At 35.4% G+C, this 24,922-nt stretch overlaps 1 protein-coding gene and 1 long non-coding RNA gene across 5 annotated transcripts in view; both read left to right on the plus strand.

Annotated features, from left to right (window-relative positions):
* LOC129727606 (armadillo segment polarity protein) overlaps nucleotides 1-3,969 on the plus strand; it is a 59,760-nt gene extending 55,791 nt beyond the window's left edge. For 2 of the 4 annotated variants that reach the window (XM_055685595.1, XM_055685605.1), the window contains 3 exons: nucleotides 144-419; nucleotides 1,007-1,100; nucleotides 2,594-3,969. In XM_055685595.1, the coding sequence (XP_055541570.1) occupies nucleotides 144-419; nucleotides 1,007-1,100; nucleotides 2,594-2,850 (627 nt within the window). In that variant the 3' untranslated portion in view covers nucleotides 2,851-3,969. Of the gene's footprint in view, nucleotides 1-143; nucleotides 420-1,006; nucleotides 1,101-1,338; nucleotides 1,988-2,593 lie in introns of all 4 variants that reach the window. The other 2 variants (XR_008728565.1, XR_008728566.1) reach the window with 2 other exon arrangements.
* A 3,835-nt stretch (nucleotides 3,970-7,804) lies between these two features.
* Nucleotides 7,805-24,504, plus strand: LOC129727639 (uncharacterized). Its single transcript, XR_008728572.1, has 11 exons — nucleotides 7,805-8,258; nucleotides 8,450-8,603; nucleotides 8,658-8,784; nucleotides 8,850-9,014; nucleotides 9,078-9,239; nucleotides 9,302-9,380; nucleotides 9,437-9,663; nucleotides 9,764-9,896; nucleotides 9,957-10,106; nucleotides 11,979-12,103; nucleotides 24,235-24,504. It is a non-coding gene; the product is annotated as an uncharacterized LOC129727639 (long non-coding RNA).
* Nucleotides 24,505-24,922: the final 418 nt, after the last annotated feature.

The following is a 24,922-nucleotide window of genomic DNA, read 5'->3' on the forward strand; positions in this document are numbered from 1 at the left end:
GCGCTTCGAAGCGCTCGGTAGGATGATGCTCTCATCCATCTTTCCGTATGGGTGGGCTCGAGTGCTTTTTTCTACACTGCATATTATCACACGACTGTATGAGTATGAGAGTAACGTTTCTCCTCCGTAATCGAATCTTTCAGCGCGTGGCGGCCGGCGTTTTGTGTGAACTAGCAATCGACAAGGAGGTGGCCGAGATGATCGAGGCAGAGGGGGCCACCGCGCCGCTAACCGAATTGCTCAGCTCGGCCAACGAGGGTGTCGCCACCTATGCGGCCGCCGTCCTGCTCAAGATGAGCGAGGACAAATCGATGGACTACAAGAAACGATTCTCCAGCGAGTTGACCACGCTACCGGTATTCCGCGACGATAACAGTATGTGGAACAACGGGGAACTGGGGATGGGACCGGATCTGCAGGTAAGAATTTGGAGCAACATGGTCTACTAATGGGCGCCTTATCGATCGTCGATAATTTCCAATCGCTTTGTCCGTGTCCCTGCCGTTGATTTTTCTCGGGGACAGTTTGAAAACCATAAATTAACTTTTGCACAATAAAGTGGATAATCGTCCTCTAGCGGTGCAACGCAATACAAGAACAGTAGAGATTTGAACCAGTTATATTGCTCTCGTAAACCTCATTCTATTTGCAAGTCCATCAATACTATCTCTACAATTGGCCGCACCTGTTGACGATTTTACTACGTGTAACAACTAGAACCTATGAGAAATTTTAGTTAGTTATAAAATAACGATTGGAAATCTACTCTTAAACTATCTTGGACAGCAGAGGTAGGGTAAACCCCATTAAACTACCGCTGCTGTCTACACATTTTCTAAATTTCCTTCACAACTTCGTTTAATTTAATCAAATTGCTTACCCCGTTTATTTTCTGTTTCGTTTTTCCTTTTTTTGTTCTTTTTTCTGTTTATTTTTAATCATCTTCACCACTCAAAAATCGTCAACCCGAAAAAAATCACTATCACAATCGGCACTGGTGTTATAGGACATCCTTTCGCCTGATCAGGCTTACGAGGGTCTCTACGGACAAGGGCCTCCCAGCGTGCACAGCTCGCACGGTGGTCGTGCATTCCAGCAAGGTATGTAACCTACCACATCTTACGCTGGTTTTGGTAGTCGTTGGTATTACAATTCAAAATATCCACCGATGCTTCTAACGATGATAGAAAACTGCGTAATCACAAGCGTACTTATCGAACGACGAATGTGTCCCAATAAAATCGTGGCTTACCCACTGACCCACCTATTAACATTCCTCAATTTAGTCCTATTAATACTTTTATCATATATTCCATCTGCTTTTCTGTGTACTTTCAGCTAAACCAGCCTAACATATATCATCACTAAAGAAGCAAAAATTTCTTAACAAATAATTACTAAAAACAAAAATACTGTCGGTTATTCACACTCTACAGTTGCAGACTCTAGGAGCTAATACTTAGTTGTCTGAATGTTATACTCCTCCTGATCCCCCAATTTCCCGCGTTTTGATAGCCTAGAACCTCCTCTTTCATACTTTAACGAAAATGTTGAAACTTACCTTTTACCCTTTTTCTCATTCGTTACCCCTTTTACATATACGTTAGCCGTACATGCAAACAAGTGGTAGAAAATAAATTATTAATAATGAATAATGGTGTAACTTAAAGAAGAAGAAAAAAAAGACGGAAAAGTTGTTTGTTGAAGAAAAAGGCTATAAGTAAAACAAAGAAAACATTTTTAATAAGCAGCATGAAGAAAAGACTTAAACACATTCAATTTACGAGTATCAAACAAAAACAAACACCCAAATGAATGAAGGACGTCATAACAAAAAGCGTTTCAATCAACCGCACGGAGAGCAGCAAGACAGACAGCCTAGGCAGTAGTAAACATCGCCATTGCTAAAGCACGCGCCATCCATGTTCCCCATCCCGTCTCCCATATCTCGAGAGTGGGAACGAACGATCAGTAATATTCCGATTAGGTGACTATTGAAACGAATATGGTTTTGCGTTACCGTTTTTTTGGCATTTTTTTCTGCACCGTTTTCTATTGTTTCTTCTTACGTTTTGTTTGCCCGTTTCATCAAAGTTTTCGCGAGAGCGGATCCAGAAATCATTTTTTCATTGGATCTCTCGGTTTGGTTGTTGCCTTCCTCACTCCGTTTGGGGTTGGTAATGGTTGTTACTGTTACAAGCACCGCATTATTTTGCTTGCACTCAGATGCTTCAAGTGCGCTTCTTCCCATTTATTATCATCTGGAACTTGACTTTATGCTATCAGAACAGCACTTTCTAAATTTCAAAGCTTTGAAAGCACCTCACTGAGTAAAATGTCATTCGTTGAGACTCCTGTAATAATTGTAAAATTTATCATTGAACGCGAAACTTCATCTGAACCACATTTTATTTGAACAATCGTAGGCGTGATTTTTTGGAATAGTTTTTTTTAAACCTTTGTCGTTTGAACGTTTTTGTTATGATTGATCCTGTAAGTTTAAATTATGTTTTTAACTTTGGTGTGTGATTTGTTCTCTGTAATTTATCAGCAACTCATTCAACTTTTCTGTTTTATTTCAACATCGCTGTAGGATACGACACACTGCCGATAGATTCCATGCAGGGACTGGAAATAGGCGGCGGCAACGGCGGAGGTGGCCAGGCAGGAAACAGTGCCGCCAACGGTCCGGGAGGGCCCCCATCCAATCAGCCGACATCGCCGTACGCGATGGACATGGACGTCGGCGAAATGGACGCCGGCGAGCTCACATTCGAGCATCTGAATGTGATGCCATCGCCACCGCAGGACAACAATCAGGTGGCCGCCTGGTACGATACCGATTTGTAGGTTGCGGATCGGCCTCGGCCCACGAAACCGATGGGATTTCGGTATTTTTATATTTGCTTTTAGTGATACACAAACATACGTTTTTAATCCACAAACACATTGTGCTTCCGAAAAATTTTCGCGAGAAAGATTCACTACGTTGAAAAGGCAGCTTTTACTATGAATGTTTTGTTCTCTTTAGGATCTTTTTCAAGCAAAAATCATCAAAATAAGGCCCTGCAGGCAAAGAAAGCCATTTACACGGGCAGCTTTAGTTTTAAATATTTACTTTTATCTATATCTCAAACTGAAGATAAACGAAACACGACACCGATCAAGCTAAAACATGCGATTTTAATTATTTCGTAGAAGTGAAAAAAAAAACATCACCACGGTATCGTTAATTAGTAACAGATGTTGACTACTGCATTTTGCGAACAGCCGCTCCAAGCATGGGAGCTCATTTGAACGGGACGAATTACAAAAACGACAAGAAACGCGACACAATGGCTTCATACAGAAGGGAAGCACTAATCAGAAAATCTTAAGGCAACTTACTAAATATTTAACGAAACATAGTACATATAAATGTTATGCTACTACAGTGGAAAGAAGGAGAAGAAAAATCTAAAACCTAGACAAAAGCGAGGGCGGCATCTTACACTTAGCCCATTGCATTCGGATCAACACATTAGTAGAAAAAGTCAGCAATTCCATAACAGGATGAAAATCCTCTCAGAACGAATTCGCCACAGTCGACCGACTGAATCTGTGGTTGGCAGCCTCTCTCGATCGTTCCATGGTGGTTGAGTTGATGAAGGTAAACGATAGAGTAGAATTGTGTTTCACCACACTTTTTTTGGTTATCATAAAGCTGACCCTCTTGATTGAGACGTGTCCTCTGCTTAGTTCAATTTGCCCAAAAACTCGGTTCTTTTCAGTTATTTTTTTAACCCGGATGGATTGAAGCATTTGATCCTTCTTTTTGATACAATAATTTACATGTATTTAATAAGCGAAGCAAAAATGAAGTATAATTAATTATTAAAATTATATATTATATATTACACGAATGCAACAGAACCTTCCTCTCAGTATATAAGAAAATGCAAGGAGAAAAATATATTAAAGCTATACAAATCTTGGAGTTTTTAGCTACTGGTGCGCCCCGATGACAAGCCAAGTGAATTGTTTTCCCGAAAGAAAAGTGAAACTTAGAATTTTCAAGGGATGACCGTTTAGCAGGTGTTTTAAGCAGTTTATTATTTTCAAAACACAATGCAGTTTATATAGAAGCTAGTAAAATCCTTTTTAATGTTATTTTTCCGTTTCACACTAAAAATCACCTCACTACCAGCGCTCAAACAGTAGTTCGAAACTATTGAAATATAGTTATATTAAAACGATCCCAACCCACACTATTAGAATTAACATTATTCTTCTTCTATTTTATCGTTTCCTTTTTTTATTCAAAATTCATTGCTGAGTATCAATAGTACACGAAAGAATTCAATATTCGTAAAATGACCAGTAAACGAAGAATTAAACTTTTTCATCAAACTGCTGAACATCGTGGAGTGGACTGAAGGTAATAGAATCTTAAACCTAACAAATGAACGTTAAATACTGAACTGAGAATCTCATGCACAGATACTGGTGTTATCTTTAATATGTGACGCTAGATGTTTCCAGTATTCAATGTATAGATGTGTTGGATTTAATATCACATAGTGAATTTCCAGATTTTTGAAGTTGTAAGAAAGGTAAAACTATGATTGTAATTAAATCAACTCAAGTCAAAATCACTCCTATCCTAATGCGTTTTATAAAATATTATAGATACTATTTTCCTCTCGGTCAAATTTTCAAAAGAAAGTGTTTTTTTTAATTCGATCAAATTATTTCCCTTGTTTGGCTACAAACGAAATTGTACGTTACATAGAAGCATAAACAAAACACTTGATAATTATGCTTAGAATTTTTTCATTATGCTATTTGTTTATAATCATATAACTTATTTATGTCGTTTTCGTTTTTGCGGTGTAGCTACCCCGCGGACTACACTTTGTCCTATCACTGTTTTTTTTACATTTTCCGGACTATCCCGAACTACCCTTTTTCTATCCCGGACAGTCCGCGCAAGAAACAGAGTGCAGTTTTGAAGACACCAAGGCATTCACACGTATGTGTCAAAATCAACAAAAAATGTGTCAAAATCGGTTTGCTTTGATCAGGGGCCTATAAACGTCAACATTTTGCCTACCAATCATAAATTCATCACGGTGGTAATATTTCATTTCAAATGCTTACAAAACTTATCTTATTCAATAAAAGTGCACATTGTACTGAAAACAAATGTTGAGCTCTTGTTTTTTTTTTTTTTTCATCTAAAACGACATTTACTCGAGAATAAGTCTACTGACAAAATGGGACGTTTACCCTATTTCACTTGTTTTAGGGCAAACCAACCAAAAAGTGGGTACCAGAAACGCTGGTACCAGTATCAATGAGTGGTAGATGGAAAATGTATGGAGTTTGACAGCCACAAGAGCCCCCTGGCTTCGATTATCGTTTTTCGCGTGTCAAACATCAGGTTGAATTTTATTTATTTTATTTTGTTATTTTGTCATTTTTCAGTAAATTGGCAAATTTTTCGTACAGTAGCACAAATGCGATAAAAGACAATGGCGATAATCAGAGTCTATGTTAAAGAGTCCCGCAAAGATGAAACCAAAGGAACCAAATCAGTGTCAAACGAGGGTACCAATCGAGCAATGTAAATAAACAAGGTGATAATGTTAGGAGTGGATGAAAAGTGTTGTAATTGAGCGTAATAAAGAATATGTGTTTTTCCGAAGTTTTACTTACACATTTTAATCCAACATTAAACCTGTACACTGGTTCACTTAAATTTAACAAAACATCACCGGTAAAATCTTTCAAAACTGTGTACCTTGTGAAGAATTTCAAAAAATGATATTCGCTTATGCATGGTGAAAAACAGAACTGTATAGTTCTTGGCAACTAACGGCACAAAAACTGTGTTGCCGAAACGATAGATTTTATCTTCGCGCGACTCTATATACCATACAGAGTCTGTCTCTATATACCATATGTGTTCTATGTTATGTCTACCATTGCAACTGCTCGGAAAGTGTTTTTTTTCAGCTGCAAAGCGTAGTCCAGGACGGGATAGTCCTGCCGTAAAAACGAATTCGACATTAGACAATATTATTCTTCCCAGTGAGTCTCGGTCTCTCGGAATAAAACAAGTGTTTCACGTGCGTCCAAAAGCAAAGCTGTACTTTGACATTTTTTGTATACCAAAACCGAACTAGGAAAATTTTTGAATAGTATTTTCAATTCAACCGAATTAGGCACTGAACACTACAAAATTGTACTGGTCAGTCGAAGCGGATTTTAAAGCCACTTAAAATCATGATGTGTGTTTTTCAACGTTTGTCATAATCAGTACAATTTTGCTCCTTGGTTTGTAAAGTCAATACAAATAATGGAATACCATAGCCCTATCTTGTTTTTTATTTTAAATGGATTAATAAAATACTGAAATTTTAAAACATTTTTATTTGTTAAGTAGCAGGAAAATAAAATCATAATAAAGTAAAAACGTTTCTAACAATAATTACAATTATTGTACCAATCGTTTGGCTTACATCACAACATTCTCACAGCTCATCTCTCCCTCTGAGCATTTTGATTTCCCACCAGGGTTGTCAATGTTCCAGTTTAAGCTGGATTCCTCCAGTTTTTTTCAAATGATCCAGTCAAACAGTTTATTCCCAAAATCTTCCAGTTTTTTCAGATATTTGCCAGTTTTATCCTGTTTTGTATTCACTGAAGCTCCGATTGATTTTCGGAAATATTTTTAAAACGGTAATTTTGTAGATTGATAAATTATTTTGACAAATCTTAACAGCATTTTCAGTATTCTCGCACGAAACACGGTTCAATTAAAGACTGCATGACGTGGTTGAGACAAAACCAAACAAATAGACTTTACCAGACCATGAAAAAAAATTCCATTTATTTTCTGTTGCGTAGCGGTTAAAAATTGTTAGAAGAATTAGATACCAAAAGATAGCGAAGTCAGAAATAATTGAAATTTAAACTTCACTAATGTAACGAAAGAAAATATTGCTCTATTTTCTTAATTTTGAGATAGATTGATTGCGTAATTTTAAATTTTGCTGCTGTTAGAAGAAAGTTTTCAGCCCATAATTTTACCAAAATGTAAGCCCGAAACGAAACAGTTCTGATTAAAATGAGTATTTTTTGCGAAGAGTTATCTGTATAAAAAACTGTCACTGGATTCAGTCCCCATAACAGAAAAGCACTATCACAATCATTTTTTTGCTTATTTTAAATTTATTTGGAATCCAGTTTTTCCAGTTTTTTTTTTCAGCCTTTTTCCAGATCGAATCTCTACTGCAAATTCTGTGTTAAATAGTGTAACACCTAAACTTTGCTTTTTTGCAGCAAAAAATATTGTACAATTTTACAACATATTAAAACTTTCTTCAAGACACTTTTTGACTATTCGGTTTGAAATCACATTATTAAATATATTTAATAATTCAATTAGCCTAATTCTTTATGAATTTTCGAGAAAGTATTTTTCCGATTCATTTAATTCTTCAGTTTTGCAATTGTTTGCAAGTGATTTTGCTGTACGAAAAACTTTACACTAGATTTAAGTGATCGAATCCTACATCCTAAACATTAGGCAAACGAATCAATAAATAGGAACCACCATATAAATTTACTTGTTAACGTTTGAAAAGCGAGAAAAGAAACATTTATCTCAAAAATGCTAAACATTCGAATGACAATGAATGTCCCTACTCCCTAGACACCCTGTGACGTGAGTAGGTGCCGTCAGTAGAACCATGCATCCTCTCCTATCACGTGTTAGATTAGGAACATTTCTAGTTGGGGTCTTGGGGACTCGATTAATCGAGAAGTAATCGGACATCACTAATTGAGCAGTTCGTAGCCACAAACAACATAGCAACCGTTGACATTGTGATTTTTTTTCCAAATTTCCGTTTCGTATTTTTGGTTTTAGCTGCCGTTACCTGACAGAATACTGGAAAAATTACTTGAAACCGAATATTTCTGAAAAAAACAAGCAGCATTTCAAGTTTTATTATGTGAAAACCCAGATCCTATTCAAAAAGTTTGCAAATCTCAGTGAAAGCGAAGTAATTACAGTGCATCGAAACCTTTGGACAAAATGTATTCCACGAATGGTCTGGTAGCGGACGAGCTCCAGGCCTCTTGGTGTTGGAAAAACCGGCAATGGTTCCGCTCGATTTTATTCTGCTACAACGGATGCAAGATGTGAACATATTCCTGTACGAGAATCCATCCGAAGTTTACGTACAGCGAGAAGTGTACGAGCAGCGAAAGTACGACATTGACGGTTCAGTTTTTTTTCTATACACTAAAGACCTGTTTGTTACGGGTGATACATCCGTTTGGACCAAAACGCGCTGATAGCAAAGCATTGGCACCAAACGTTTGTTCCAGCTGTAAGAACACCATTAAGTTTGCTTCCTGTGGCTAACCGGGTTTTTTTTTCTCGTCTGATTATTAACAGTTGTTGCGCTGCGAATGGTTCCTCATCATAGCAACCGATGACATTGTAATATTTTTTCACAACTTTCAAGATGTAAGAAAAATCACCTAGAAAAATCAATTGTTCCGAAGATGTGACTGGTGCAGCTTTGGATGGATAAAATCAGTTTTCAATAGTAAGTTGTTGTGAAGCTACTATTAAATAGTTTATAGAATTCAAATTCTCGAAGGTGTGAATGTAGAAATCCCTTTCCGAAGCACAATGTCCATGAGTACGGCGACAGTGCAGTGCAATTCGTACTGCTTGTGGGACAAACCCAACTACTGGTACGACAAGGATAATTGGAGTATCTTAGCGTAAGTAGCCCCTTTTTTCTTCATCTAATGGCGAGACTATCAATATGTGACTATTTCGCATACAGAAAATTCTCAGCAGAAATAACTCCAAGATACAGTTGCTGCAAATGGTTCTTCATCATAGCAACCGTTTCACAACTTTCAAGATGTGAGAAAAATCGCCAAGAAAAATCTATTGTTCCGAAGATATGACTGGTGCAGCTTTGGACAGATAAAATTAGCTTTCAGTAGTAAGTTGCTGTGAAGCTACTAATAAATAGTTCATAGAATTCAATTTCTGTCTTATGAAAAAGCCTTCACAGGGTTTCTACATGACGACATGATTAATGGCTGCTATCTGTGCTACTGCCACATTCGGAAGAATTCTCGAAGGTGCGAATCCAGCAATCGTTTTCCGAAGCACCAACAATTTCCCTGAGCACGGCGTCAGTACAGGATAATTGGAGTACCTTAGCGTAAGTAGCCCCTTTTTTCTTTATCTAATGGTGGGACTATCAATCTGTGATCTCTCTTACAGAAAATACCTCCAAGATAGCGGCTCATTCAAACGTTGATTATGCAGACCTACCACTGCCTTACAAATGAATCTAATGAATGTAAGACTGGCAATTATTTTTCATATCGGTTCGTCTGATAGTTATTTATCTCACAGAGAATAATCAGTTTAAATTTAACCTGTCCTGCAACGGAGCTTTGCACGTAACAAAGCTTTCCCGGACCCCCGTTTGCTGGTTCCTTCGGAATTACCAGGTTCGTTCTTGGCCGCTGACAGAACAATTAGATAAAATTTGCCATCTCATTCATTCTTATGTGGTAGCTGCGCCGCAGGATCGAATCTTGGATGATCTGTTGTACCCGCACCGATTCGTGTTTCGTTGGGTGAGTTTTTTTATCGATTTCTTATGGCTGAGTTTTTTTTTCGATCTACCGTTACAAGTGATGAAGAGAAGTATTTTTTAAACATTGGCTTTTTTCATAGGAATCTTGAAAGGAAGGTGACTATGATGTCGCACACGATCTAATTCGCTCAGCCAGGCCGCATTTCGGAGACCCACATCTACAGTGACTACAAGATCGTCAATGAGGATGTCAGCTGTTAGCTCGAGGATCAGGTCAGTAGTAAAATTGCCAGGCTGAATTTGATGTATCTTTTTACACCCCTGTTCTTGCAGCTAGAGGATCTGTTTAATACATAAGCAATGGTTGATCGAGTTTGCGCCATACACTAAGGACTAGATCAAGGAGAAAATCTACTTCGTGCTCAAACTAGCGGTCCTACGAAATAGAAGATGGCTGAAGTGAAGCTGGATTGCGTGAGTTGGGTAAGGTACTATTTATTTAAAAAAGTCACCTTTGAGAGTTTCCGTATTCACTTGTTTTTATATTGATGACTTCAACGGTTTGAGTGTTTTGTAACATTTTCTTGATCTTTTAGAGTTTTTATTATTATTCTAGTCATTTTGACCATTTAGAACATTTTTTGACATTGTTGATCGTTTTAGTTTTTGGATTTTGAAATGTCTTGAAACCCTATTTTTGACCTCGTTGACTCTTGTGAAATTTTTCTTCTAGCCCTTTCCGACATTGGTTCATAGGAAGTATTCATCGACCGTTTGTGACATACTCGGTCTGTTTCAAAGATGTTCAACTGTGTTATTCTTTGCTTATTTCTGAATTTGTTTTTACTATTTTCAACGTGTTTGTCATTTGTTGGCATCCAAAACACTTTCATTCGTTGACTTTTGTAACATTTATTCACATTGGTATTACTGTGCTAGCCTTTTTGGACTTTTTTAAATTGATTTATATCTTTTTGGCCTGGTTTGATCAATTTTTATCACTTTTAGCGTTTTCAAATCTTTGTCGTCAGTATGTACTATTTTAGCACTATGACCTTTGAAATTTTGTGTTATTTCTTACATTTTTCCCTATTTATCCTAGTTTTGACCATTTTCTACTTTTTTTGGCGCATTTAGGTCTGTTTCGATGTATTGGCCGAATCTCAAACGGCCGAATTATATCAATACCAACGAAAGGCTTTATGTTGTTACAGCTATTTTATGTTGCATACTTTTTAAGCACCATCAAAAAATGAATAAAACATTGAAAACTTGCCTTTAATGTGTAAAATAACTAGTTTTTTCGTTGAACATTCTGTTTGGAAACGATATCAATGCGGCTCTGCCGCATAATCGAGGGCAAGGAACCAAGGCGGCCCTAAGCCGCCGCGGTGTCCGATGACCGAGTCGGCCGCCGACCCGCCGTCGGAAGCGGCGGCCTCTCGCATGCAAACAACTGATCTATTGGATTGCCCGGATTACTTTACGTCCGAACGAGCGGTAGCGAGTAAGGACAACGTGCGCCCCGGACAATCGAGTTGGCCGAAGGCCACGAGTGTGTTGCATTAAATTTGTAACAAAATCAATTTTCAATTGATGAACAAGGAAACAAAATAAATATTTTCGAAACCATCTTTTTTGTATAAATTCTCAGAATTTTTCGCATGGGTGGTAAAACTTTATCGAATCAAATAGCCAAAATTGTCCTCAAGCATTACGTATTTTATGGACGTTTTCTTACAACATTTCAGCTCTAGATAAGTCATATTTAAAATAAAGAAAAAATTTCCTGCTATAAATAATCGAACCTAAAATGGTACATAATCGAGTCCATATATAATCGATTCTGACCTATAAATAAGTACAGTGACGTCTTGATTATACCAAGATCAATTTCTTATTTATTACATGTTATTTTTGTGTGTATGTGTTAATATAAGTTCATATGTGTGTGAATGTAAAGTTTTGAATGTTCGGTATAGTTGTGCTGTTGGCTACCTAAAATTTGTTACTTAGAGTGAAAAAGAATTTCACCCGAAATTATAGAAATCCTGTAAATCTGTTTTAACAAATAATAAATTCGAATGAAAGAGGCTGGGTTTCACCGCTAGGTGCATAATTTCGGGTTTCATTTGAATCAACATTAATTATCGATGATTTTTCGGCCATTCGAATGATTCGGCCTTTTGTAGTTCGGCCGTTTGAAATTCGGCCGTTTGTGATTCGACCGTTCGTGTTTCGGCCGTTTGTAGGTAAACCAATTATTCTATCTTCAAAATAGCTGCTTCCGGTTTCTTGAATCTTAAAGTATTTTTGAAAACATTTTTTCATCGCCTTTTTTTCTTACTTTTTTAGGTGACAGTCAACCCGAGAGAATGGAAAAGTACAAGTGTATAATGTGATAACAATGGAAAAAGGGTTGAATAAAACGGCAGAAAACAAAAAGATTTTTTTCTTCATCGTACCAGAAACCACCCAAGGTAAGAAACAGTTCCTAAATTTGATAGTTAATCAACCAGAGCTTCCGAAAATTATTTAAAGTGTGAATCACTAAACCATTTAAACGTGCTGATGGCACAGGATTCTACACATACTCGTCGTTTTTACAATTAAATTAAAAAACTCAGTTTAACTTTTTGCTACGTTTCTCATGTGATTAACAATAGAGAAATTTGATCAAAATTAAATTAAAGTAATGAAATTCGGTAATTAACTAAAGGAGGATGGAACATAACAACTATTCAGACTGTTGATAATTGATAAAATGCTCTAGCCCAAATTGCTATCGACATAAACGATTAGATATGGGAAAAAAAATTAAGCATGTGATACCTTTCTTCGTCGGTTTTACGGAAAAATTAATAACGATGCATGCTTTGTCTCGCAATGCAATAATGTCACCAAATTGAGAGCATTATTTAGGCCTTGCTAAATGGGATCGAATGTTATTTGAACATTTGAGGAAAATGAAAAATATCGTGCTCGCAAAAAAAAGTTGGAAGAAAATGTTATCGTTGTTCTATTTTTCTATTATTTAATTTGTTCTAGTTTAATTTTATATTTTTCCAAAGTGTTATGAACCTGATTATTTTTACAATTTATACACTTTTTATTTGCTTCATTTAAATTGCATTTCATGTGTAAAATACCCGTACCCAATCTCTAACACATATATGCAGTATATTATTTTAACTCTCCAGTTTCAGTTTCATACACTAATTTCCAATCCCTAAAATTTCTAATCCTAATAAAAAATAATTACAATAAAATAACAATAATTTAATTTCACAAGATTACACTCTGAACACATCCACTATAAACACACACTACAAACTCAAACATTGCAAACACTCACAAAAATCACATCACAACTATACACCAACACTCGCCAATCCAATATGGATTTTACATTTAATTCCTAATCTAAAGTTTCAAATAATTGATTTATTATTTTCATTCTAAGTCTAAATTTTGAAGTTGAATTCCTTACTCATATTTCTTATTGTCTATCTCTTATCTTTCATTTACTGAATCTGATTTCAAATATATACTATTTTCTATATACTTATCAACACTAACCAATGTACTTAGGAGCGCTTCTCGGATCTATCGACAACGTTTCCTCATGGTGGTTAAAACACAACTGTCGTTTATTAAGCGATCGGTTTGTACAATTTCTGTTCGCGTGTAATTAGACTCTATTCCCACGTTTGTCGCGACTAACGCAGTGTTATTGGAGAAGGCTTTTCCGTTTGAAACTGTGCTCGTTGGTTATTGAAATACTATTGAATTGAAACTAATGATATTACACCTTCCCCGTTTGGGAAGAATAACGAAATGCAATGAGTTGTTCTGTTTTTGAATATTTGGGAACGTTGTTAGAGTCTTCGAATCTTTAACTTTGAATGGTCTGCTACAAAATTGTTCTGGTTTACGGCTCTTTCAGGTTTTATCAACTCGAAATTATTCGATTTTTGTGTACTTTTTGATTTTCTTCAGTTGAGCAGTTTTTAATGGTAACGTTAGGGTGCTGTATTGCAACAATTTCATATGGGCCTGAATAGACATTATCCAGTTTTCTTCTGTTCTCCTTCTTTAAATAGACTTTATCATATAACTTAACGTCTATAGGGTTAGCATTTTGAGACTGATTTCTAATCCTAGTCGCTTTGTTTCTTCCTGATAAACTTTTTGCTTTTAACGCGGTTACTTGAATTTTGTACTTCAGTTCTGTTAAGTACGAGTCATAATTATATTGAGGTTCTAGGGATATAGTATTTTTGATAAACCTGGGCGTGCTAGCTACTCTCCCAAGAACTAATTCAAAAGGACTGAATTTATGGTCTGTATGTATGGTTGCATTGTAACAGAATGTGTAGTAAGGTAACCAGGCGTCCCAGTTATCCTGTTGTTCATTGATGAAGTGTCTCAAATATTAAATATTCATCGCGTTGATTTCTTTCAAGACTACCAATAGTTTCAAGATGGTATGCAGTTGAGAATTTTTGATTGATTTCTAAGTATTCGCAAATATTTTTGAACAGTTCATTTTTATATTCTGTTCCGAGGACTGATTTTATAGCTGTAGGACAACTATATACCAAAATCAGATTTTCGACGAATGCTGGGATTGGTGCAATAATTATATATTTGTATGGTCAGTGCGTATCTGTTCCCAAGATTCAATTTTGTAAGTGGACCTATGGTGTCAATTGTGACAAACCCAAAGAACTTTGTCGGGGTAGTTTTTTCGGTATATTTTTCCTTTGTTTTCGTTCGGTGTTTATTATTTATGCACTTGTCACATTGTTTAACATATTCTGCGATATTGCGCTTCATGTTTTTCCAGCAGTATTTTGATCTTAGTCGTTGTAGTAATCTACAGGTACCAATATGACCTCCCGTAGGTGTGTCATGGTTTTCAGAGATTATTTTGTTTTTAATTTCTTAATCCTTAATTATTTGTGCTGGCACATATAGTATTATTGTTGTGCATTTTGAAATTTCGTTGCATGCTTCTTTGAATGTTTCTCGAGGAATCAGGGTAAATATTTGTTTGTAAAACGATGTTACTATTATGGAATAATTGATCTTGAGCAATTATTCTTTTCTGGTTTTTTGTTAAAAGTCGTATACATGACTAAGTATCCTTAAAATCGAAAATAACTTTAGGCATATTAAAAGCATCTAAGTTATTGACTGATTCATATGCCCTGGGGTGATCAATCCCAGTAACAAGTGAATGAGTAGTTGCGTTATCAATGTTATTTTGTTGTTTTGTCATGCCTCACGTTTGAACTTGTAAACATGAGATATTCATGAGTTCGTCTGAATCAATGCAAATACGCGATAGAGTATCGGCGCTGACATTTTCTTTGCCTTTCACGTATTCGATATCGAATTTGTATTCTTCTAACTCAAGTCTCATCCGCGTTAGTTTTGGCGAGGGATTTTTTATCGAGAATAAATATACGAGTGGACGGTGATCCGTTTTCACAGTAAACCGTCTATCGTATAAATACGGTTTAAAATAAGTTATTGCCCAATGAACCGCGGTTAGCTCCTGTTCAATGGTTAGTTTATTTTTCTCGCCTTTCGTAAAATTTTTTCTTGCGTAGGCTATTGGTAGTTCAATACAGTGATCACCCGATTATAGTACCCGATTTTATCTGCCCCCGATTTTTTCACCTTTTCCACCCGATTTTAACATCATATAACATTTCATCAAAAAATAGTCAGTATGAACTGATTTTCTAGTTAGATTCAACATTTTAGTACTTTTGCACATCTCTGGGTAGAATAACATCGTTCTGGATATAGTTTCCATTGAAAACTCAACCATTGCACAGTGTTTTATTTTGGCGTTTTCGTTCGATCAATTGATTCAAGCCATAACGTATATTCATAAATTTTTAAACTTATAAACAACGCATTTTTGATATAGAAAAATGGGTGATCAATTCACCTAAACGTTAGATGGACAATTTTCTTCTTCATTTGATTGTGATAGACGCATAGTGTCTTTAGCAAATCTCTTGCATATTACGAACCATATGCAGTTTTCTTTCAAAAGACACTAAACATCCCAATTTTCGTTCTAATTTTTTCCCACATTTTTCCGAATTTTTAAACCTACAAAGTTATCAGCCTTTCAAAAATGCATGTTTTCGCAAAAAAAATATTATGTTTTATCTATTAAAATAAACAAGCTATTTGCCATATTTTTAGGGGTAATACCGGACTACTTCGTGATTAGGGCGAAACTTACAATTACAACAAAACTCAAAAAAGGAAAACAAAGTTTTCAGTCATATTTTAAATCCTAATTAACGATTCAACAATATATTTGTCATTCAAATATGGTAATATAAGCAAAATTAAATTAGCTCTAACTCCGTCCATGTTAGACATAGAACTTGAATTCCAGTCGCTTTACATTGCATTTACGAAAATTTGTTGTTTCGCCCTTTACTATTCGCCTTTTTAAATCTGCTCGAAAGTATCGCCCTTAACTATGCGTCTTTTTAAATTCGCTCGAAAGTATCGCCCTTTACTATGCGCCTTGTTTTCATCTGCTCGACAGTATCGCCCTTTACTATACGCCGTGTTTACGTTAATGTATCGGAATACATACGCCCTTTGCTTTTAATATTTATTGTTGACAATTTTGGTTCCGCCCATTCATCAAGATAAAGTCAAGTTTCGCCTTTCACTAACGTAAACAACAAAAAGGGTGTATTCCTCATTTATTTCGTTTTGATATATATTAGATTTCTCCCTTAACAAACATCGAATTTTTTAATAGTTAGAAAATAGATACAATATTTTCTCAAAGTTTAGAGGTAGGTAGTAGCTCACTTCATACGTTTCCGGTATAATCTCTATTTGTTTACAGTTTGTTAGATTCGCCCTTATCACGAAGTATTCCGGAATTGCACGTCCACCATCTCCAAATCTCGCAATTCACACCGATTGGTACAGTAGATTCCACGTCTATAGGGACCATAGAGACGGACAGACAGATAAAACTGCTGTTTCATATGATTATGTAAGGTATGATCTTGTAATTTAAATCGCTAATTCTACATAATAAATTATTGGTTTACCATCTTTTATAACAAAATATTAATAAAAAAAAAACTTCCCGATTTTATCACTTTCCCTATTTTATCACCCCAAACATCATCAAGGGGGTGATATAATCGGGTGATCACTGTATTACCATGCTTCTGAGTAAGTTCAGTAGTGCCAGTAGTTATTTTCGACGCGTCTGTGTATAAAATAAACTTCTTTTTAAAGTCTGGAAATTTCAAAAAAACTTGCGATAAAAGTTTTTGCTTAAGTGTACGAAATACTTTTTCACACTCTTAGTCCACTCAAACTTGACATTCTTCTTCAAGAGTATATTTAATGCGACGAATCTTCTTAGGTCTTCTGTTCTTCCGCAGATTTCGCATAGGTCGTTTTCTGCCCATAATCGCATATTTGTAACATTTGCAAAATTGGTTGTTCGAGCAAATCGCACTTTTATATTTTGAGCTTTAATGCATTGTTCCCAATATATTCTTGCAAACAGGCACTTTAACTAAACTTAGTATCATGAAGAAAGCACTACTTTACACTATGTATACATTGAACATTACTTTTGAAGTCAAATTGGTTGAAATTTTTGCAATGATACATTTATGCCGTCACTTTTAAGCTACTTTTGGGATATAACACAGGGGAAATGAAGTTTTTCTTGTATTCAACAAGCATGAGCTGAACCTCAGAAACGGATCACCGCTGGTTGGTTACCGAACCAGAAAAACTGCCGAGTTCCAAAGGATGCAGATGTGGATTTGGATGGATGCTTTTTTGACAAAAAAATTGAAAAAGTTAAGTAGTGTAACAATTATGCGGACATTTACGTTATGTGACAAAACAACTTGGTATTTCTTACGATTTTTTTCAAACAAACATAAGCATATTTTTTCAGATGTTAAAAGTACATACTATTCTAAGCATTTCCCAAAAAAAGGACGAAATCCATGAAATGTCGAATGTTACAATTATTGGATTACAGGCAGTTTTGCAGTAAATTCCATTTTGCCAATCTTTCTTTTGTTGCTGTATGTCCTGTCCTGATTCGAGTAAGTGTTATTATGTCGTGTGCCGTTAGTGTTTCTTTTAAGTCTGAACCAGGGTTTGAAGGAAATTGTTTTACAGTGTTCGTAATGGTAACGTCCTTTTTCTTGTGATAAATGTGTGTAAGTGTCTTGCCAAGTTTGTGCTATTTCGTTTTTAATTATGTTGTGTAAATCTCCCAACGAGTAGTTAGTGTCTTCTGTAGTGTTTTTTGTTGTCCCTAACCTTGCAGCATAATCGGCCCTATCATTTGTTGATGTGTCCCGGAATCCATTGGATAGCAATGGTGTCAATATCTGGTTCAGCTATGTTGTTCAAAAGCTCTGTAATGTTGCTATTGGTGTTACTATGATTTAAGAGTAGTTGGCATGCGCTTTTGTAATCTGTGAATATGGCTATTTTCTTCTGTCTTTTTTTTAATTTTACGTAATGTACCGCCCTTGATATGCCGATTATTTCTGCGTTCTTGATTGAGTGCCCTGATTCCACTATATGATATTTTTTCTTGTGGGTCATAGTAACCATATCGAACAGCTGAGTTGATGATTGAACCGTCTGTATACATATGGTAATGATTATTATATTTTGTGTGGATAAGTTCTAATACTGAAGCTTTTTGTCGAGTTTGTGGAAGGTTTCTTTTTTTTAATCCTTCTATTTCAGGTTGTATTTTAAGTTTGTTTTTGAGTCTGGGTAAGTATTTTTAGGGTGGAATTTGTTTTGCTAATTGCAAAAAATGGAAGTTGTTGAGAGCTGCAGTTTTTTCTAAGTAAGAAATGTGTTGCGGCATTATGTCTGATTTCATAATTTCGTGTAAGGTCATGGTTATGGAACTGTTGTTAAAGTATAATGTTTTGGCTATCTCTTTGACTGCTAGAAATTCTGCTCTGAATTTAAGAGGCCATTCACCTGCTTCTACTTGCATGACATGGATAGGTGTGGATTGTAGTGAACGTAAAGATATTCTAAGTGAAAGTGAGCTTTTCCTAGCTTGGAGAGTGTGGTTTTGGATGTTGCGGCTGTTATAGAAAGACCATACTCTAGATGAGGTTTAACTATTGCTTTTCCTATACGTAGCATTCTGGATGTAATCCGCTTCGTTTTCTGTTGATCATTTTAAAAAAAATTAATTTTCTGTTTAGCTTTTGATACCGTGATTGCTATATGTGTGTTAAAATTAAGTTTATGGTCAATATAAATTCCTAGAAATCTGTGATAAACTTCAATGGTATTCTGTTGGTACCTATTTTAATATTTGTGGTTGGGTGAAATTTGTTTGTGAAGACTATGGATGCTGATTTATTGAGATTTAGTTGCATACCTAGTTGATCGAACATGTTTGTTAGGCGATTGAGAAAATTATTCATTTTACTAGAAGCTGAGGTTATATTAACTCCTACTGTGAGTGCCGTAAAGTCGTCTGCGAAATGTATCAATTCCTCTCCGTTTTTGGAAACTGTATGAAGGATTTTTGTGTATATATTCAAGAGAACCGGAGAGGGGGCATCCTTGAGGGAGACCTTTGTTAGTTTCGTATTATATTTTTGTTCCGTCATTTAATGTGAGTACGACTTTTCTATTTTTTAAATATTCGTGTATCCAGTTAATTATTTCCAACAGGATTTTTTCATTTTCTAAGGTTTGTAGCAGTGTTTCTATGTTTACGTTATCGAAAGCTGTGCTTAAATCAAGGAATGTTGCAATTACTACAAGATTTTCTCTTTTTGATTGATGAATTTTAGAAATCAATGAATTGATGCATGTAACAGCCGAAGTATTCTTTTTAAAATCGTATGAATTCAATGGGATAATGTTTTTCAATGAGAGGTGGTTGGTTAGTTTGATTTTGACTGCACTATTGATTATTTTAAGTAATATATTCATCATTGCCAACGGTCTATAGGAATTATGTTCTGTTTGGTCTTTTCCTGGTTTCAATAGCATTGATCTGGAATTTGACAACTGTTTAGAACGGTATTCAATAATTAAATAACTCTAATTTGCAAGTTAGTTTTTATTTTTTTTTTTTGAGAATGTAAAATGAGAATCCATCTACCCCTGGAGTAGAGTGATCAGCTTTTGAATGAATTGTTTCAAGTGTTTCCTGTTAATTTATGTTTATTTCATAAGTTGCTGGCTTTTGATTGTATTCTAATTCTTCGCTAATTGTTGGGAAGTTTTGATTCATAAACTCATATTGCTTTATTGCGATTATTGCGAAGTGATTGATTGTTTTTTGCTGGTCAACCGCCGTTGATCGTTCTGACTGTATTCCAAAGATCTTTTTGTCCCATGTTTGGATTAATCGAGTCAATTAATTCTTTCCAGCATTTACGTTTTTGGGTTCTTGTTTCTCTTTTCAACTTTGCTCGGAATTTTTTAAAGCTGTTTAGATTTTCGATAGTTTGATTTCTGTAAAAGTCTTTTAGTTTTCCATTTTTAATTGATAGTAACTGTTGTATTTCAGATATACACCATTTTTTGGTGTTATAGTTTTGTTATTTCTTTTCAGATAGTATTTAGATGATGCTTTTTGTTCTTCTAGGATTAGAGGAATGTCTTCTAGTGTGTGAAACATTTGCGGTTGGAGTTTGTTGAGTTTTTCTATTACTTGGTTTTTGTTAAAATGTTTAATTGGTTGGTTGCGCAATGGTGCTGAATTAAGTGTTTCTATTTGTATGATTCTATGGTTACTGTTGAAGACCTCCGACCAGTTAGTTTTTGATGCTAATCTTGGAGTGCAGAATGTTAAGTCTATGGTTGAGGGTAGGGTGTTTGGTGGTTTGATCAGGGTGTTGGTTCCATCGTTAAGTAAAATTATATCTCTATTTTCTATTAATTGCTTAATCAGTTCTCTCTTGGGCAATTTGGATGTAAAGGATTCCATAGTAGGTTGTGAGCATTGAAGTCCCCTGCGAGAATGGTTTCTCCACTGTATTTATCAATTATGTCCAATATCTTTGAAAACGGTGCTCTGCTTTCATTGTTATTTACCGGTATGGGAGGTATAGAAATAGATATGATTAGTAGTTGGGGTTGTGTGTTTCTATTGCTATTGCTTCTATGGGATGAATCTTTGGCAGTTTAAATAATTTGTGATCTATTGAGTTATTGATGATTTGGCCTACTCCTCCGTATCCTGCAGGCCGTGCTTCGGTAATAAATTGGTATCCCGGAAATTTAAATGTTTCTTTAGGTTTTAGCCAAATTTCACTCAGTATGGCAATGTTTGCCTTTTCCCTTTTCAAGTATTCTATAATTAATTCCCGAGTATCTGTTAAGCGTTGAGCATTAGACCGCTTGTTACATTATTTTGTACGATTTTCAAACTACTGTATGGATTTACTGGCATATGGGATGTAAGTAAGATTTAATTTGATTTTTGTTGTGATCAAGGAGAAAATGTTAGAGTGTGATTGTAAGTTATTATCGGCAGTTACTTCTGGACTTCTGGCTCTACAATCTTTTTTAGTTGATTACTGATGTTTATTAATAATATATCCTGTTCAATTGAATCAGTTTTATTAAGGTTTTCTAATATTGTATTTTAAATGGATTTGATTTTATTCATTATGTTGTACAAACTGAATTGGCGAATTAGGTCTTCTTTTATGATGTTTGCTATTTTTTCTATTTCTGTTGTTTTGTAAGGATTTGGTTCGAATTGGTATGGTGGGTTCGCAATTTGTTGCGGTTGTAGGATTCCGTTAGTTTTAAACTTCACTCAGTTTATCCATGCTTTTGACCAGCTTCAGCTCTCTTTTTTCAGCATCATATAAAGCGTTATCAGCAACTGTGTTGCCGTAATTGCTAGTATCATAAAGGTCATCACCTCATGCTGCTCTAGCAGCTCGCTATGGTAACTCTGTGTATTCACTATGTGGATCTGGGGATCAGCGTTGTGAACAACGTCCGATTTAGAATTACTTTTACTTTACCCATTACTAGAATAACTAGACTAAACTATGAAACTTCACTACACACTGATTGTTTTGAGAAGGTTTTTGTGTATCAGACAGGCTATTCTCCTCGTCACCGTAGCCATGTACTTGGGAGCGCTTTTCGAATCTATCGACAACGTTTCCTCATGGTGGTTAAAACATAACTGTCGTTTATTAAGCGATCGGTTTGTACAATTTCTGTTCCCACGTCAGTCGCAACTGCAGTGGCCGTGTTATTGGAGAAGCCTTTTCCGTTTGAGACTGTGCTCGTGGGAAACGTTGGTTATTGAAATACTATTGAATTAAAACTAATGACTTCAATAACTTACTAGTAATTTTTAACTTTTAATTTGTTATTTCTCTCATCTCTTATTACTTATATTCAATTCTCTATATTTGATTTCCAATTCCTTGTTCATAATTTTTAATCTTAAATTTCAAATAAAAATTTTTATTTCGAATAAACAAAACTTTAAATTTGAGTCCATTTAGCGTTACCCAGGTTGCACCACAAGGAGGCGGACTCATTTGCAACCCATAACCCCCCCCATTTCAAATTTTAAATTTCTACAAATTTTCCAATTTCTAATTTTGAACTTCCCATTTCCAATTATTATTTTCTAGTTTTCCATTTCCTCTATATGATTTCAAATATTCAATTTATTATATTAAATTTGTAATGCCCGTTTAATAATTTCTAATATCCAAATTCATATTCATTTTTTTTATATCTAATTTTTCATTGCTAACAACTATTCTATTATTGTCAATCTCTAATTTCGTAACTTTTAATTTCTTATTCAGATTCTCAATTTCAATATCCTATTCCCACTTCTTATTTCAAATTCCTAATTGTAAACTTTTTTCGAATTTAATTTTTTTTTAATTTTCCATTTCTAAATTCAACCCAATTTACAGTTTCTTAGTTCTAATCTAAAGTAATTTTAAATATCCAATTACTTATCTCTGATATCTAATTTCCAAATTTATTTTCTAATCTTCAATTTCAATTTTCAATGTTATATTTCATTTTTATTTTAATTTTATAATTTCTTCTGGCTAATTTGAATATTTCTAATTTCTAATTTAAAATAACTTAATTTTAACTACTATTACTAACATTATTTTATTAACACGTAACAAATACTCCCATACGCACAAACACACACACACAAACACTTTCGTCCATTCTACTTTTTTATACACATACTGCACAAAATAGTATGTGTATAAAAAATATTCTCTACAATCGTACAACATAAATAAACAACTTCTTACTACAATTACATACATTTTCTTTCATTCCCATTTTTTCATAAACACATCATACAAAAGGAATGTGTATATGAAAAAATCTAACAAACACACTTTCTCCCACTCTATTTTTTTATTCACATACTACACAAAAAAAGTATGCGTATATAAAAACATTCTCTTAAACGTACAACATAAAAACACACAAGCTCTTACTACAAATACACTCTTTCTTTCATTCCTTTTTTCATAAACACACTATAAAAAGGATTGTGTATATGAAAAAATCTAACAAACACACTTTCTTTCATTTCATCTTTTTTATACACACACTGTATAAAGGAACTGTGTGTATAAAAAAGAACATTCGCTACAAACATACAACATAAACATACTCACAAACACACAGAGGATAAGAGGATAAGGATAGGTTTTTTTCAGTCCGTCTTTCATCATCAATTATTCCTTCATCCATCCATCCATCCAGCAATCATCCTTCCAATAAGCATCATCCATTATCCGTTATCCACACATTCACACACTGCTTACATTCTACATCTTGCAAATATACACATATACACTATAAAATAAACAAACACAAATAAAATTGAGAAAAGTTACTAAAATACAAAAAACATACATTTCATTCTGAGAAGTTTCATTCGGCGAGAACGTCGTAGCAACCCTGGCTTTTCAAAGTTCGCCGGTTTCACTTTTGACATTTCAGTGAAACTGGGCCAGGTGTTGCAGCGACGAATATCGGTCATTGCCATCACGGTAACAACCGATTCTCCATTCAAGGACAGGTTGTCATGGGATCTTTCTATAGTTGTTGGCATCGGCGTAGCGTTCAGCGATTCGAATGATCCAGCAAGCGCGACTGTAGACCATTCGAGTCGTAACAGTGCTCCACGAAGTGCATGTTGCATTACTGCCGGGTACTCCGCGAATTGGTCCGGATTATCAAAAACGCCATTAACCTCCGAACTCTGGCCCTGGCAGGAACAGCAACATGCCGCGAATGTCCGCTTCAGCCTCTTCCAACAGGTTCTAAAGATTCCCATGGCGGAGCGAAAATTTCAGCCGTCCGTTCTCAACCTATCCTTATCCTCTTATGATGATTTTATGGTTGTGCATGTTATAAGGTAAACTTTTCGCGGTTGAAAATTGTTTATTGGTCACTATGGATATTTTTCCATAGTGATAGGTTTGGTTGTTGTATCTTTGCAATGTACCTACGATTGAAAATTGTGTTTGACATGTTGTAATTATGTTCTTTTTTTTTCCAGCGCTACATTCGGAATGTGACTGCTGCCAAAAGTCGGTTTTGAAGTTTCCGGAAGGGATAGTGAAAGGTTTGGCGGAACTCGGACAGCGGTGGAGGAGGAGGAGGAAGAGAGATTGGAAGAACTCGGAGCGGTCGCAGAACCAGGTGGAATTCCTGCCGGATGACATCGGTATAGACTAGCCATGCTAGGTCAGAACCGGCTGCACACGGCCAGAAAACTTCCCATCAAATTAATAAAATAAAATAAACGCGAATAAAGTTTCAATTTATTTTGTCAATAGAATTATTATAATTTTATCCGAATGCACGGTGATAGTTACGTTCCTCATTCCGCATTTTCAATCATCCAGCAGGCCGAATTCCTGCGGCAGGCCTTCCAACTGGTTCTGCGACCGATCCGAGTTCCGCCAACCGTTCACTCTCCTCTTCCTCCAGCAACCGCTTTCTCTCTCTCTCTTCCGGAAACGTCTTACCAGGCCAGATGCCAGACCGAAGCAGTCACATTCCATATGCAGCACTAGAAAAAATATAACCATATATACAACATGTCAAACACATAGAATATATACAACAGTCAAAAGTATCACTATGGAAATTATCCTTAGCGACCAACAAACAAAGCGAAAAGTCTACCTTATAACATGCACAACCATAAAATCATCATAAGAGGATAAGGATAGGTTGGGAAC

This window comes from Wyeomyia smithii, chromosome 1 (assembly GCF_029784165.1).
Source record: "Wyeomyia smithii strain HCP4-BCI-WySm-NY-G18 chromosome 1, ASM2978416v1, whole genome shotgun sequence".
NCBI classification, from domain to species: domain Eukaryota; kingdom Metazoa; phylum Arthropoda; class Insecta; order Diptera; family Culicidae; genus Wyeomyia; species Wyeomyia smithii.